This window comes from Astatotilapia calliptera, chromosome 15 (assembly GCF_900246225.1).
Source record: "Astatotilapia calliptera chromosome 15, fAstCal1.2, whole genome shotgun sequence".
In the NCBI taxonomy this organism is placed as follows: domain Eukaryota; kingdom Metazoa; phylum Chordata; class Actinopteri; order Cichliformes; family Cichlidae; genus Astatotilapia; species Astatotilapia calliptera.
The window spans coordinates 32,618,125-32,632,989 of record NC_039316.1 but is presented as its reverse complement, the minus strand read 5'-3'; the positions used below and the strand labels follow the sequence as shown (position 1 = coordinate 32,632,989).

Here is a 14,865-nt window from a genome sequence, read left to right as displayed (position 1 = left end):
GGCTTTGATACAGCACTTTGGGAACATCCACCTTCTTCTGAAATGACCTTTTGTTACCTTCCCTCCTTATGGAGGCTGCCAATGATGGTTTTCTGCACAACTGTCAGGTCAGCAGTTTTCCCCACGATTGAGATTCCTACTGAACTGAACCAGCCTAATGGACAATTAAAGGCTCGGGAAGCCTTTGCAGGCGTTTTGGATTCATTAACTGATTAGTGTGACACTTTGAGCCTACAACATTAAACCTTCTTACAATATTATAATTTTCTGAGCTTCTGAATTTGGGGTTTTCATAAACTATAAGCCACAATCATCAAAATTATAACAAATTAAGGCTTGAAATATATTGCTTTGCATGTACTGAGTCTATATCATATATTAGTTTCACCTTTTGAGTTGAATTACTTAAATGAACTTTTGCATGATATTCTAATTTTTAGAGTTTCACCTGTATATATCTAGGTGGTGGTACCTATGGCTCAGAATGTGTGTGTGTGTCCATTACTTTAAAAGCCCCAAAAGGCACAGAATAAATCAGTGTATGAATTAATGCACTTTGACTGTTCAGACTAGAAAAGCTTGATATCAGCACCACTTAATTCACCACAATATTGAACAAGACCCTGAACAGCAAACTGAGACTCAGACATGAGTACTTAATAATTACAACTCCTTTAACAAAAGCTGTTTTATTCTCATGTTCTCCTGTAAATAAATTACAATATCGTCTTTTGTTACAAAAATAAAATGAAACCCAACCAACACGTCACATGTTGGACTCTATCCATTTCAGACTTAAGAATATGAGAATCTTTTTGTCTGTATATCCTAACTGGTTGTCTTACAAACGTTTTAACAGAAGTGTTAATTTACAGGGACTGAATTTGTGTCTCCTGGTTATCAGTCTGCTGTTCACCTGCTGTGACTGACCCCACAGCGGAGCAAGCAGACAAAAAAAGAAGAAAGGTCTCAAACCACAAAACTTCACAAACAACGAGGAAAACAAAGTATTCTTGCAACAGAAGATGGGCCACTACACCATGAAAACCACACCTGAGGAGACAACCGTCAAAAACTAAAAGTAAAAACATTTTCCCAGTGTACCAACAGATGCAAAGTGGAATTTAGATAATGTGGTTTATGATACAAAATGTTCTTGTTATAACGATATACAAACTGATGCTAAAGGAGGAGTCTGCCAGCTCTGGCCGATACACTGGCATTTTCATAAAAAAATGTTAATATCAACTTCCAGATGTTAAAAAACAAAATTCAGTGCAAAAGCACGGCTTCTCTTAACGTCTCACAGTGAGATTTCTGTGACAATCAGTCCTAACAAAGATCACAGCAGAAAAAACACACCACAGAGACTTTTTTTCTTCATGTGCCGAAGGAAGAATCACTGATTAACAGGATGTTGTCAGAGGTGCAGCGTCGTCCTTCAGTGCTGGTTCTTCATTCCCTGTGGTTTTCCTGGTTTCTTATCCGACTGCTGCTGCTGCTGCTGCTGCTGACCCCGACCGGGGCCAGTCATCCCTCGGCCACGGCTGCCAAACAGACCTACAGAGAAGATACAAGAGAAAGTCTGTGTTAGAGCAGGTAACAGAAAGTATCCCCATTCCCCTGTAAACATGACCAAATCTTAATATTTAAAATTGATAGAAAAAAAATAAATAGAATTAATAATGCAGTTAAGGAGAATTGGTATATGACATTGAAAACAGAAAAAATTTAAAGTTATAAAGAACCTGCCACCAACACCAAGTAAAGACCAATATATGTTTAATAACTGGAAATGCCTCACACCTGACTATCACAGGTTTGTCAGAGGAAAAAGAAAATCGGGGGTGAAAGATGCACTTGGGAATCAAAACTTCATTTTCTAAGAAAAGTACCTTAGCTAGGTCTAGGGAAATAGGGAAATATCTGGTACTACTGCTCTAGCAGTACGGACTTTCAAGAGTGTATCTTAAGTTAACATAGATCCTTCAAATCCCCAAAATATTTGTGGATGTCCAACTTTGCGAGCAGATTTGGGGGCCTACAGAAACCACAATGCAATCAAACCCAGGACCTTTATTCTGAGAGGCCACATTTTTAACTACCACACCACCGTGCTGCCCAACTGGAAAGATCTGTTTGATATCTTTTACAAATCATCAGGTTTTGATGTGAAGCAGCCAAAATCCTCTCATGTGAACAAAAAAAAGAAGGTAGTAGATATGAAAAGACTTTAAATGAAACACTTATAAGAAAAAGTTATGAGGCTCCTGTTGGTCAAATCCTGCATAATTGTATGTGGTAGAAGCTGTCAGAAATTTCAGCTATGATTACGATAATAGTCATGGGTTCCTAGATTGGTTAGGGATTCGATAATTTTTTAACCTCAGTGAAATTAAAGTTGAACTTAGATAATTTATTTTTACACTTATCAGGTGTAAATTTGTTAACTTATGAACACTCTGGAAAGAACTGACAGAAATGTGGAAACGATACTCAGTACTCTCCCATGTTTATTAAGACATCCAGCACGAACAACAAAAGCTGCTTCCTCTCACCTCGGCCACCTGCTCCTCTTCCTTTGCCCTGCTGTTTGTTCTGCTGGGCGCCTCCACGTCCACGCCCCTTCGACACCACCTCCTCCTTCACCATATCGATGATTTCATCTGGGATTCGTAGATATTTGATGGTGCTTCCTCGGATGTAGCACTCAGGCATTCTCCAGAACTTATCTCCATCCTGTGAGAGGTGGAGTGGGGCTTTCGGTTCATCAAATTGGCTTAACAATTAACTCAAGATTAAAAAAAAAAAAAAAAAAGCACTCTCTCATAAGACCGAACAGCTACATATATAGAAATATCTGTACTGAAACAATACTTTAGTAGTGTATTTACAGCAAAAGGGGGGGAAAAAAATCCAAAAGTTCACTCTCATTCCATTCAAAATTCCCTGTACCTATTTATCTAGACTAATGTGTGGCTCAGTCCAAATCAGTGTTTTTGGAACAGTTAGAGAAAAGCAGGGCTGTGCACAAACACCAGAGCGCAGACAGCCAGCAGGTGTATCCACCAAAAAGTGTAAATAACTTACTCAGCCTTAATATAAAATGATAACTCTGCACACAACAATGAAAGCTTCAAGTAATCACTGAAAACTGTCTTTTTTAACCATCAGTCATTAATCTAGAGTTTAATGTAAGAGCAAGGTCAGTGTTACCCTGGATGTGCAGATGACTTCTCTCAGGTTGATGTTCATCCAGTTATCACAACTGACCAGGTGACCGTTGTACGTCTCTCCATTCTTCAGCTCCACCAACTACAGAGAGAAAAGACGAGGGGGGAAAGCTTGTCTTACAATGTTTTCAGAATTCACAGCTGTATTAAAAGTTTCAATACTCACTACAAAAACTAAACTGAACTTGTGCCAATTAAAGTTCTAAAAAGAAATTAGGACGGGCGATAGTTTAGCAAAATAAAATGAGACAGTCAGAGCTGAATCCACAATTATATACAGTATAAATTTCAAAAGAAACCTGAATCATTTTCTGCTCACACATTTACAATTCACTGCTTTCTACATGTAAGAAATCTTGAGATGTCACGTTCTCTCCTCATGACTATTATTATTTTACAGCCTGTTATATAAAATTGTATACACGGTCCAGGTTAGTCTCACCATAGGGTGGTTCTGGGCAGTCTTCAGCAGAGACAGGGGAAGCTGCAAAACAACAGAGAAGCAGGTCAAACATGGCAAAAGATGTGTAATCAACAGCATTTACCGAAGTGAGCACTGAAGCGAGAGTGCATAAAACAGCCAGGAGTGTTTTATTCCAGAGAAAACGTCTCCATAGCCGCGGTGTTTGGCGTAAAGACATGAAGGTGATTTTATGTTCAGGTTTTTTAAGAGTGCCTTTATGTCTACGTCGTTTACTCACCGACTCCACTGAACTGTCAGTAACCTTACAGCTGCAAGAGTATGGAGCTAAACGAGATAATAAATCCCCGCCTCAGCAAGTGGAGCACGACCTAAAAGCTTTCCAAAGCTGTGTGTTAAGTCTGGATATATATGCTTATTAAAAACGACTAGTTTACGTAAACGATGCTTAATTTAGCTGCTAAGCTAACTTCCCATAGCTAACGGACCGAGTATAGAGAGGCAAGGCGATGCTGCTAGCACTGAAAATGCTAGCTGAAAATCTAGCACTCAGCGCCACTGAAGAGAATAAAAGTTTTAACAACTCACCATTTTGATGGTTTCTTGATTGTTTCTTTTTTTCTTTTAGTGTCTTACTTGCTAACACGATTTTCCCACCTACTTTTACTCTTTGTCTTCCGGTGTGGCGAGGCGCATTCATGGCTGTATTATATGATGCTGCCCCCTACTGTCAGAAACACGCATTTCCAATATCAAATGAGCACAAATGAAAGGTGCGAAGATTAAAATGTGCATCTCTTTTCGTGTTTGCCACTTTAAAGGGATAGGAATAAGAATAAGTAAAGTAAAAAATATCATCAAAATAATCAGATCAAATATTAAAATTGCATTTTTTATGTTATTTTAGCTGCATCTCTCCTATTCCCAAGATATACTTAAGGTATACTTATTTTGTTTTATTTATAAAGATAGTTTACTAGTGGGTGTTTAATTTAGCAGAGAATCCCCTTTATCTGAACCATGTTTTCTCCCAGATTTTAAAACTGATAACCGGAGACTGTATGGCGTTCTGGTGGTGAGCAAACAGTTAGATTAGTTATTTAAAGAATTTTATTCTTCTTTCTTCTTACATTTTTAGTCCCTTACCAATTGTTTGAAACTACTGATCGTTAAAGTCAACAAATACACTGAGAAATGGAGGCGAATGATCCAAATAACTGAAAAGTTTTCAGATATGAGACACAGGATTTACATGAAATCCAAAAGCAGGTCAACAGCCAAAAACACACTGAGTTCAACACATTGTTCATCATTATAATGTAGAATACAACCATAACCACTTTCTTCTTATTTTAAAGCAGTTATTAGCAACAGCTCTCCAGGCTTTCTGAAGGTCTTTCAAAGTTTTTCCTTAGAAATTCATTGCTTTTTAACTCATTTACAGTCCATCCTAATAGTTGACCATTTTCAGAGAAATGCTTTTTGTTTTTTTCTTTCTTTCTTATACCACTTACACTGACCTATATCATTTAAGTATAAAACAGCCATATTAAAAAAGGTCACGAGAAAGCTTAATAGAGTTCAAGTTGTGTTGAAGAATAAAGGTAAATATTGACTTTCATGCTGGTTAGAATTGTATAGACTCTGTTTTTTGCTTTATATTCTGTATTTTCATGTATGTTTGCACATGCTTCGATATATATCTGCACCTATTTCCCATTTTACTTGCAAAATATAAAGAAAAACGGGTAGCTCAAGACCTTTGCACAGTAATGTAAATAGTTTAATAGAAAATGAAAATAATATTCATTTTTGAAGTTACATCTTCAGCGCAGGCAATGAATGGTTTTATATTTTTCAATTAAACAAATAAATAAATGAGCAATTTAAAAAAATCTTTCAAAAATGTATACTGCCTTTGTATACATTTTTGTAGCTTTTCGGGGGGTTTGCTGACGTAATCACGTCACGTCTTAGGCTGCCTGCGGAAGGAGGGAGTACCTCCGGTTTGGTCTGTGTGTGGGAGAAGGAGCCGTCAGCTCTGCGGGGTAGACTCTCGTTCTAACCCTGTTCAAAGTAAAGACCGAGAAAAAGAGGCAACGGTTCCTCGTGAACGGGACGGGAGATGGATAACAGTAAACGGGCTGTGGTCGTTACAGGTTTGGGCTCTTTTATCCGCTGTCGTTGTCTCTTTTGTCTGTTGAGGAAAAGTTGAGGAGACTAAAGCTGCTCCATTAATGGCGTCAGGTCGTTCCTGCTCCACTCTGTTGCAACTGTACAGAAAGGAACGAGTTGTTTTGTGGGAGTTTTGACCCTTTAGAGTTTTGGGGGGGATGCATTATTGACGCTACAGGCCGGTTCGGTGGTCTCACCATTGTTTTAGATGACTTCAGCTGAAAGGCCGCAGACAGTAAACAAATTACTCCTCCAAAAACAAGCGCCTTTTGTGTTGTCTACACATTTGTTTTGCTCTATGGCTACGGTATCATATTTGTTTCTAAATGCTTTCAAATAGCTCGTGTTCATCTGAAGTATTAGTCACTAATACTGAGCGCAATACCATATGGCAGCAAAGGTAATAATGCATATATTTTCATAAATATTAGATGTTGTTAGTTGTGACTTGGGACATTATTGAAATTATTTCAGTTTAAAAAAACTGATATCATAGGAGTTATGTCAGTAATCGACAAAATATAGATAGATGAACAAAAGATAAAGGTGAAAACACAATACAGAGAGATTTTAATAATGAACCGTTTAGCCTAAATTATTGTTTTTTATTCTTTATTGCTTTGAATTATTCGTATCTTCCTCTGTCCAGTTGTTGTGTGTGATGCCTTTATAGATCTGTGGCTAAAAATACATATCCTATTCCCAGATGGTGACTAGGTTCCACTATTGATAAGTTATTGAATGAGTTTCTTTATGCTAGTTCATCCTGTTTAGTCTCATTATTTTGCATTATGGTAATCTAGTGTAGACTTAGAGCTGCTGTTCATCAACCAGTCTCTGTGTTGTATTTCAGAAAACTTATTTTGCATCACTTGCGATTCAAAGTTACATCCCTATGTAATAATCACCAATTTATAATACTTGTTAATATAACAAGTACTGTGTATGCACATATTTGTTTATCTAAATCACACTCCGATGCAATTTCAAGTCCAGCTACATGAACATATTTTCGTTAGTGCAAACAGCAGTGTTAAATGGTGACGTTTGGCAGAACAGACACATTAATTTGCTGTTTATAGACACAAAGGGGTGCAGAAACGTGTCTCCCCAGCTGATAGGAGAAGTGTAGATTGCCTGGGAACAGCACCTTCACAATAGCAGGCTGGCTGGCAGCTGCCGGCCCCTCACTCTGCTCCTTTTCATCAGCCTGTCAGACTGACTGATCCCCTCTCCACCCAACCCCCAGGGACCCAGTGACCCTAGGATAGACAGTGGGGCGGGGGAATCCGTGGTAGAGCCTTATATAAACAGCCCCGAGTGAATTTCCATGGGGTGCTGAGATTTTACCGTTTTTCATTTGCAGTTGTGCATCAGCGGGTCTTTATTTTATTAATAATGAGGTGCATTCTTCAAAACAACAGTTTATAATTTCAAACAACAGGTAATTACATCTCAGTCATGCTACTGAAAAGGATGTTGCATTTGACATAAAAGACGAAATGTATACCTTTATATTGCAAATCAGCATTTCAGTCAACCCAAATCTTTAACGGCCCCCTTTTTCCATTAGAAACTACCTTTAAGGTCATATCAGTAGAAGCATTTAAACAAATAAATAAATCTTATAAAAAAGTCTGTTTTTGCAGACACCACAAACATAATCCACATTAATTCAGCAGCTGACATCTTTTGCAGGTTTCGGGCCATTTGGAGAGCACACTGTCAACGCTAGCTGGGTAGCAGTACAGGTATTTATTGGCTTTCTTTGTTTGTTTGTTTCATTTTTTTAGCATCTAATAAAGAGGTAATAATTTGCAGAATTGGTATTTACACTTAAATGACTTTTGGAAAAGTCTATTTGATACAAGTTAATGTGCCATACAGTTAAAGTGTGTGACGGTGTTATTTTTATTTATTTATTTATTTATTTATTTATACTAGCTCCAAAAATGCTTTTCAAAAGTCTTGAAGGTTGTCATGTGGTTTTTGCCGACACTTGGAAGATGTTTGTGCGGCAGTTCTGCGATGCTGACAGCCGGCTTCGTACTATGTAGCAGTGTTAGTCAGAGGTTTTGTGGGGGGGGATGATGGTGGTTGTCAGGGTGTCTAGACGGACTTGATAAGGATATTAAAGGCAAACAAAAGGGCACATTGTGGCAGGGTTACAGACGTGGTCAAATAAGCCTCCTTTCAATACAGCTGGGAGGTCAGTGTCCAGGGCTATTTGTCCTGCAGGGAGACTGGGGGAGCTGTTGGGTTACTGGCTTTGAATTTGATACAGATTTGTTTGTTTTTATATGTGAAGTCGGTGTTTGGCATATTTTATTTCTTGATTTTGCTTTTGAAGAAGCCTGAGTTTGGGGTTGAAGTATTTGTTCATTCTGTTTGCCAAGTTGACTGTAAAATTATACCATTTGGGAATGGCAAAGCATTAAGAGAGCATGAAGTCAGTGATGTCAGTGAGCATGAAGTAAAAATGATAAGAGCATAGGCAAAGGAGGCAGCCTACAGTATCCTGTAAAACTACTTTCAGCTGCTCTTTTATTCACAAGGGGTCGCCACAGCGCGTAGCGCCGCATGACGAATGCATTTCATGGCTTATCTACTGCAAGTTTTGTAAATTATCTAAATTTAACTGAAGAAGCTGAAACTGATGTTTCAACATGTGGAATGATTTCTAAACTTCAGGTTTTAATTTTACTCTTGACAGGAACTGAAGAAGCTCGGGCTGGGCAGTGATGTGAATCTGCATGTACACGAGGTTCCTGTTGAGTACCAACAAGTCCAGAGTTTGGTTCCTTCATTATGGAAGCAGTATCATCCACGGGTAAGAGGAGAGCCTAATTTAACCTGACAGCATTATTGCGCTTTAAGACTGCCGTCCCCCAACCTTTTTTTGCGCCACGGACCGGTTTATGTCCAACAGTATTTTCACGGACCGGCCTTTAAGGTGTTGCAGATAAATACAACAAAATAAAACCAGTACCAGTACCAAAAAAGATGTATTCGTAACACACGGGAAAAGACCCAGGGACACAGACTTAACCATAAAAACTATTAAAAAAAAAAAAAAAATAGTGCTAAAAACTAAAATCATGAATTTCACACCCGAGCCTCAACTCTTGCGGCCCGGTACCAAACAACTGGTCCGGGGGTCGGGGACCGCTGCTTTAAGAGTTAGAAGCCCCGATGAACAATACAATGAATTATGGGCTTGAAAGTGCCTTTGTTAAAAGCTCGCTATGAAGGGGCTACATTGTAAAATTCTGCTTGAGCTTTTATCTTGAGTTTCCTTGCTTTTTTTTGTTTCAGTAAAATAATCCTAGGCCCTGTTTCGAGAGCATGGATGCCTCAGGTGTAAGGGAAGCCTACAATAGTCTAGTCATTCTGACTTTGTGTTTTTATTGTTTTCTTTGTTGGACAGTTGGTAGTTCATGTTGGAGTTTCGGGTATGGCCACAACTGTCACGCTGGAGAAGTGTGGAAGAAATCATGGTTACAAGGGCCTGGACAACAGCAGCTTCTGCCCCGATTCACAGTGCTGCGTTGTTGGAGGCCCAGACTGCATCAACTCGATCATTGACATGGAATCGGTCTGCAAAAGAGTGAATGCATCAGGGCTGGGAGTAGCCGTGTCTGTCTCCAGAGATGCCGGGAGGTCATTATTTAATGTGTTTTTTCTCTTTTACCAAGTTGTGTATCTTTATCCGTCCAACTGTTGCATGTACTGCTCACATGGCGGTACTTTTAAATAGAGATGGCTAGCTCAGAACTCGGCACAGATATGTTGCTATGATTGTAAATACTGAGACCTTATCAGCGTTTTCTGCTGAAGTTCAATTTTTGGAGCCTGACTAATATTTTTTTTTGTTTTTTGAGGCAAATGTTTGAAAGAAACTGTAATCACTATTTTTACTATAATGAGAGATCGAAAACAAAGTTCCCAGTGATGAACAGACAGAGAACTTTGACTTGAATCTGAGCTTTCTGGAGTTTATTTTTATATTTTCTCATGGTTTGAATTTAGGCTTTTTGAAAGTTTCTACACTAGGCTGACAAATTAGCTAGTTGCTAGTTGCAGTGATAAATGCACTTAAGCTGCTAAACTGATGCTTTACTTGAAGTAAAGTCTGTCTTAGTTGAATCTAGAAGTTTTGACTGAAGCTTTAAGCTTTAGATTTCAGAGGCAGCCTGAAATTGTTCTGCTAGGCCACAAACAGCAGTGTTTCTGATATACTGACAGCTGTCAGGCTATAGTAATGATATAAACAGTAGTCACGTTATGCAGTTTGGCCTTTGGGAAAAGGCAAAATATGTTTACTGCTGTCAAGGTCTAGCAGTGACATAACAATGCTTCAGTGTGACAGGTAGTGATCAGGGCCCTTTGAAGGTATGTGCACGGTTGAGTGGCTCAGCTGAGAGGCGAGTTTGCGTCATGGAAATGCTGTTTTATTGTTTGTTTGTGTTATGGAGTCAGTCTCTTCATTTATTAAATACCGTGCTCCCTTCTTTGACAGGTATCTCTGTGATTTTACCTACTACACCTCTCTGTACCTGAGCCACGGCCGCTCTGCCTTTATTCATGTGCCTCCTCTTGGAAAGCCTTACAGTAAAGAAGACCTGGGTCGTGCACTGCAGGCCGTCATCCAGGAGATGCTGGAGCTTATGGACCAAGCTGAGGGGAAGATTCACTGCCAACAACACTTCCACTAAGTGACCTCCATATACCAACTAGCCTCTCCAGCTCTTACCACACAAGAGAAATTGCACTTAATCACAAGTAGCCAAACCTCCCCCCCCCTTTTTTTAAACTGTATCTTTAATTGGTAATAATGACACTTCACAGTATAATCTGCTTTCAAAGTTTGTCTTGCTTCTTTGCTTCTTGCTTTGCTAGGCCTGATTCTGTTACAGTCTCATTGTAACGTAAGCTTTAAAAGAACTGGAAGCATTCTGACATTGGAGCAAAATGTGAGGAAACACCAGATAAACACAGGAGCAAAATGCTGCTTGTGTTGTTCACATGCGGACGCAGCAAGTGGTCTCTAATGTGGCAGATATTATAACCTGTAACCCCAAATGTGACTCCTAATAATGCACCTTATAGGGGTAGGGTTATTAAAATTATTATAGAAGACACATTTGGGGGAAACTGTAATCATAATGGTTCTTTCTCTGATTTTTTTTTTCTTACTTGGTCACAATAGGTTTCACGTAGCACACATAAAAGTCTGCATTATGGATTAATATGAAACATCCAGCAGTAAACTGCTCATTTTATTTTCCTTCACATATTCTCCTCTCTGTATTCTAAAGCTTATCTGTGCTTTTCTCATTTATATTGAATTGTTTTCTTGAGTCCTTTTTCTTTATAAGAAGTTGTAAATTTGCCTTCTTTGACAAAGGTTATTTAAATCAGGGAACGGGTTGGTTCCAGCTCACATTTCCCCAGTTTGTCGACCCAGTTCTGACAGAAACACCCCCTTCTTTCCACCCCCCCACCCCCACTGAGATCTGGCCCCGGGATGTGCAATGTTACTTCACAGATCTCATTCATTGATTCAGTGGGATAATTATGTCATACATCAAGGCTGCACAACTGGATTTTAACTGTAGAAAGTCTGTATTAAACTGTAACAGATGAGTTATATAGAGTGAAGTAGTTCATATCATGTAGCCTTGTTGTTAAAGCGCACTTTGGGCATGACTCTCCCAGACTCACTGGATGGTGAAATAGTGACACTTGCTGTGATTTGTGTCTGAGGATGCCTGCTGGCTTTGACATTGCATATTTTATCTTAAACCTTTTGGAAATCATTCTTTTGTGGTTGTGCAGCTCTAACTGTTTCCTTGATTAACTTTCTGTCGTTCCTGTCATTAAATCAGGTGTAGCTGCTTATTTTATCTGAGAATCTGATTTGATGAAGTTGGACTTGGCTTTCAGTCAGAATTGGGCCTCCTGTCTTTTCTGTAGCACTTGGTTTCTTTCTTTTCTTGTGTATTTCAGTTTTACTTGATCTGGAATTTGGACAGCATTTCTCAAGCAATGTGAAAGCTTCTGTTTTGTTTTTATTTTCTGTCACTTTAACTTGTGTAGCTTTCTAGACCTCCATTGTCAACCCTTTTCCTCACGGTGATTATGACGTAGAGCAGGAATGCATGGCGATGGCAGTAACACTCCCAGAGTAAATGCTCTTTTTTTCTTTTCTTTTTTTAAAAATTGGATTGTGTTGTGTTTTGTCATCTCGATCACTCCCTGGCTCCTGAGAATCTGACTGCCTACACCTAACACAGCTTCAGTTCAAGTAATTTTGGCCTGTAATCATTTATATGCTGCTAAATACAGTGTTCATGCCCCAACGATAGATCTGCAGTGGTGTGAAAACGTGTTTGCTCGCTTCCTTTTTTTTTTTGTATGTTTGTCACACTTAAATGTTTCAGATCATCAGACAAATTTAAATATTAGGCATAGATGACCCAAGTAAATGCAAGATGCAGTTTCTAAATGAAAGTGTTTATTATTTAGGGGAACCTACATGGTCCTGTGTGGGAAAAGTGATTGCCACCCAAACCTAGTAACTGTTTGGGCCACCATTACTAGAAACAACTGCAATCAAGCGTTTGCAATAACTGGCAATGAGACTTTTACAGTGCTGTGGAGGAGTTTTGTCCCACTCATCTTTATAGAATTGTTGTAATTCAACCACACTGGAGGGTTTTAGAGCAGAAACTGCTTTTTTAACTTTGCCTAGGCCACTCCAAAGCCATTCAGAGTTGGACTTGCTGGTGTGTTTTGGATCATTGTCCTGCTTCAGAACCCAAGTGCGCTTCAGCTTAAGGTCACAAGCAGATGGCCGGACATTCTCCTTCAGGATGTTTTGGCAGACGGCAGAATTCCTGGTTTCATTTAGCACAGCGAGTCTTCCAGACCCAGAGGCACCAAAACAGCCCACCACCATATTTTACTGTTGGTATGATGTTCCTTTTCTGAAATGCTGCACAGAACATTTTCCTAGCTCTCTTGGGGATGATCAAGATGTTTTTGGCAGATGTGAGATGAGTCTTTCTCTTGTTTTTGGTCAGCAGTAGTTTTCTCCTGGAACTCTCCCATGGATGCCATTTTTGCCCAGTCTGGTTCTTATTGTTGAATCATGAGCTGTGGCCTTAACTAGACAAGTCTGTGATTCTTTAATTTTATTCTGGATTCTATTGTGACCTCCTGGATGAGTCCTTGCTGTTCACTTGGAGTCATTTTGGTGGGCCAGTCACTCCTGGGAAACGTCACCACTGTTCCAAGTCTACTCCATATGACATAATGACTTTCACTGTGGTTCACTGGAGGCCCACAGCCTTAGACATGGCTTTGCATTCCTTCCCAGACTTTATTGCTCAGGTGTTTCTTTAGATTGTGGCATGATGTGTTGCTTTTTGAGATATTTTAACCTGCTTCACTTTGTCAGACAGATTATAGTTAAGGATTTTTTTTTTGATTCAACAGGTCTGCCAGTAGTCAGGCCGGAGTCTATTTAGTGAAACTGAACTCAGCTTTCCAAAAAATGTGGTTAATCGCAGTAAATTCATGATTAACACATAGGGCAACTACTTTTGGATAATTTCTCTCTCTTAATCAGTGAAATCATCATGTAAAAACTGCATTTTGCATTTACTCAGGTTATCTTGGTTTAATAGGTGACAAGTATAACAAATATGTAAAACACTTGGAAATCAGGAAGGGGACAAACACTTTTTCACACCACTGTATCTATGTCATAATACCTGACACTGTGTAGTGCTTCAGTAATAATTAAGCAAGTTGGTGCCATTAAATTTGAGTAAATTGCCGTTTTTAGCTTTGTATTTTGTTTTAATGCTGTTCTGTACATCACAAAGTGAAGCACGGAGCTGAACATAACTGAATTCCATCTCAGACCTAAACTTTTTTTATCACAGCTCATTTCTTGGTTGTGGTGTTTCAGAAATCTCTGATGTTGTTTTAGGTGCTGATATTTTACCTTGTGACTTTGTGTGTGCAGAGAAGTTTAAAAAAAAAAAAGAGTTGTGTAAGAACAGAATTTCTTCTCACAAAAGTTAAAGCCTCAAATTTACATGAGGTGACCTCTGACCCCAAACTCCCTCCTGTGCCTTGCTGTTGGGTATGTGTTTTATGAAAAGGCCTTACTAATTCTCAGTGGGTCAGGTCAGAGATGTAGTACTGATGCTGTCCTTGTGGCTACCTCAAAAAGTACTTTCTTTTTTTTTCTTTTTTTTTAATATCAGTGTGTGCTCTACCTGTGTTTTGGGAGTATCCTCTGAAAGGTATGCTCTTCAGCTTCATTAACAAAGCACTGTTACAGTAAGTAATCCTGGCTTTGTAAAGGAAAGGCTTTGAAATAAAAGAAGTACAAGTGATGTTTGTGCTTTTCCATTCAGTACTCACTCCTATTGAAACCTTGTAATTGACATGTTGGTACAATGACCATGAAAGGCCTGTCACAGTTATTACCACGAGGCTCCACTCTATTGTTAATGACATCTACATGATTGTGACTCACCATCACAAAACACGGGTCACAACTCACAATATTATGAAGAAGTTAGGTTGCCTATATCTTAATCAGATCAGATCTCTAGCATCCTCTTCAGTCACACATGCCCATCACTACATCCATGATCCTTCTCTGTGGTCTATCCTAATATACCCAGCCTTTTTCTCTAACTTTGTCTCCAAACTATTCAGCCTAAGCTGTGCCTCCTTCTCTTGGTCACTAACTTTAACTTTGTCACCTCCACTTCTGCCTCCTGTCTTTTTTTCCCCTCCCGTTTCATTCTTGCTGCTATCCTCCTGTCACCAATTCCATTTGATTTTGTTTTATTTATATAGCACCAATTCAAAAAAGCATTGGAATATTATATTGGAAGATAAAGACCCTGGAATAAATCCCCAACAATCATACAACGCCCTCTGGGCAAACACTTGGCAACAGTAGAAAGGAAAAACTCCCTTTAACAGGTAGAAACGCTCAGGGAGAGGTGG

General features: G+C 39.1%; 2 protein-coding genes across 2 annotated transcripts; one reads left to right on the top strand and one right to left on the bottom strand.

The window, feature by feature from the left end:
* Positions 1-660: 660 nt before the first annotated feature.
* lsm4 (LSM4 homolog, U6 small nuclear RNA and mRNA degradation associated) lies at positions 661-4,363 on the bottom strand. Its single transcript, XM_026143358.1, has 5 exons — positions 4,243-4,363; positions 3,676-3,717; positions 3,217-3,315; positions 2,559-2,739; positions 661-1,560 (listed from the first exon to the last, which is right to left on the bottom strand). The coding sequence occupies exons 1-5, from the start codon at positions 4,243-4,245 to the stop codon at positions 1,442-1,444; spliced, it is 444 nt and encodes a 147-aa protein (XP_025999143.1). The 5' UTR covers positions 4,246-4,363; the 3' UTR covers positions 661-1,441.
* Positions 4,364-5,637: 1,274 nt separating this feature from the next.
* On the top strand, positions 5,638-12,943 carry LOC113006740 (pyroglutamyl-peptidase 1). The gene is made up of 5 exons (XM_026142890.1): positions 5,638-5,813; positions 7,528-7,580; positions 8,543-8,659; positions 9,257-9,489; positions 10,349-12,943. The coding sequence occupies exons 1-5, from the start codon at positions 5,780-5,782 to the stop codon at positions 10,542-10,544; spliced, it is 633 nt and encodes a 210-aa protein (XP_025998675.1). The 5' UTR covers positions 5,638-5,779; the 3' UTR covers positions 10,545-12,943.
* The last annotated feature ends 1,922 nt before the right edge of the window (positions 12,944-14,865 follow it).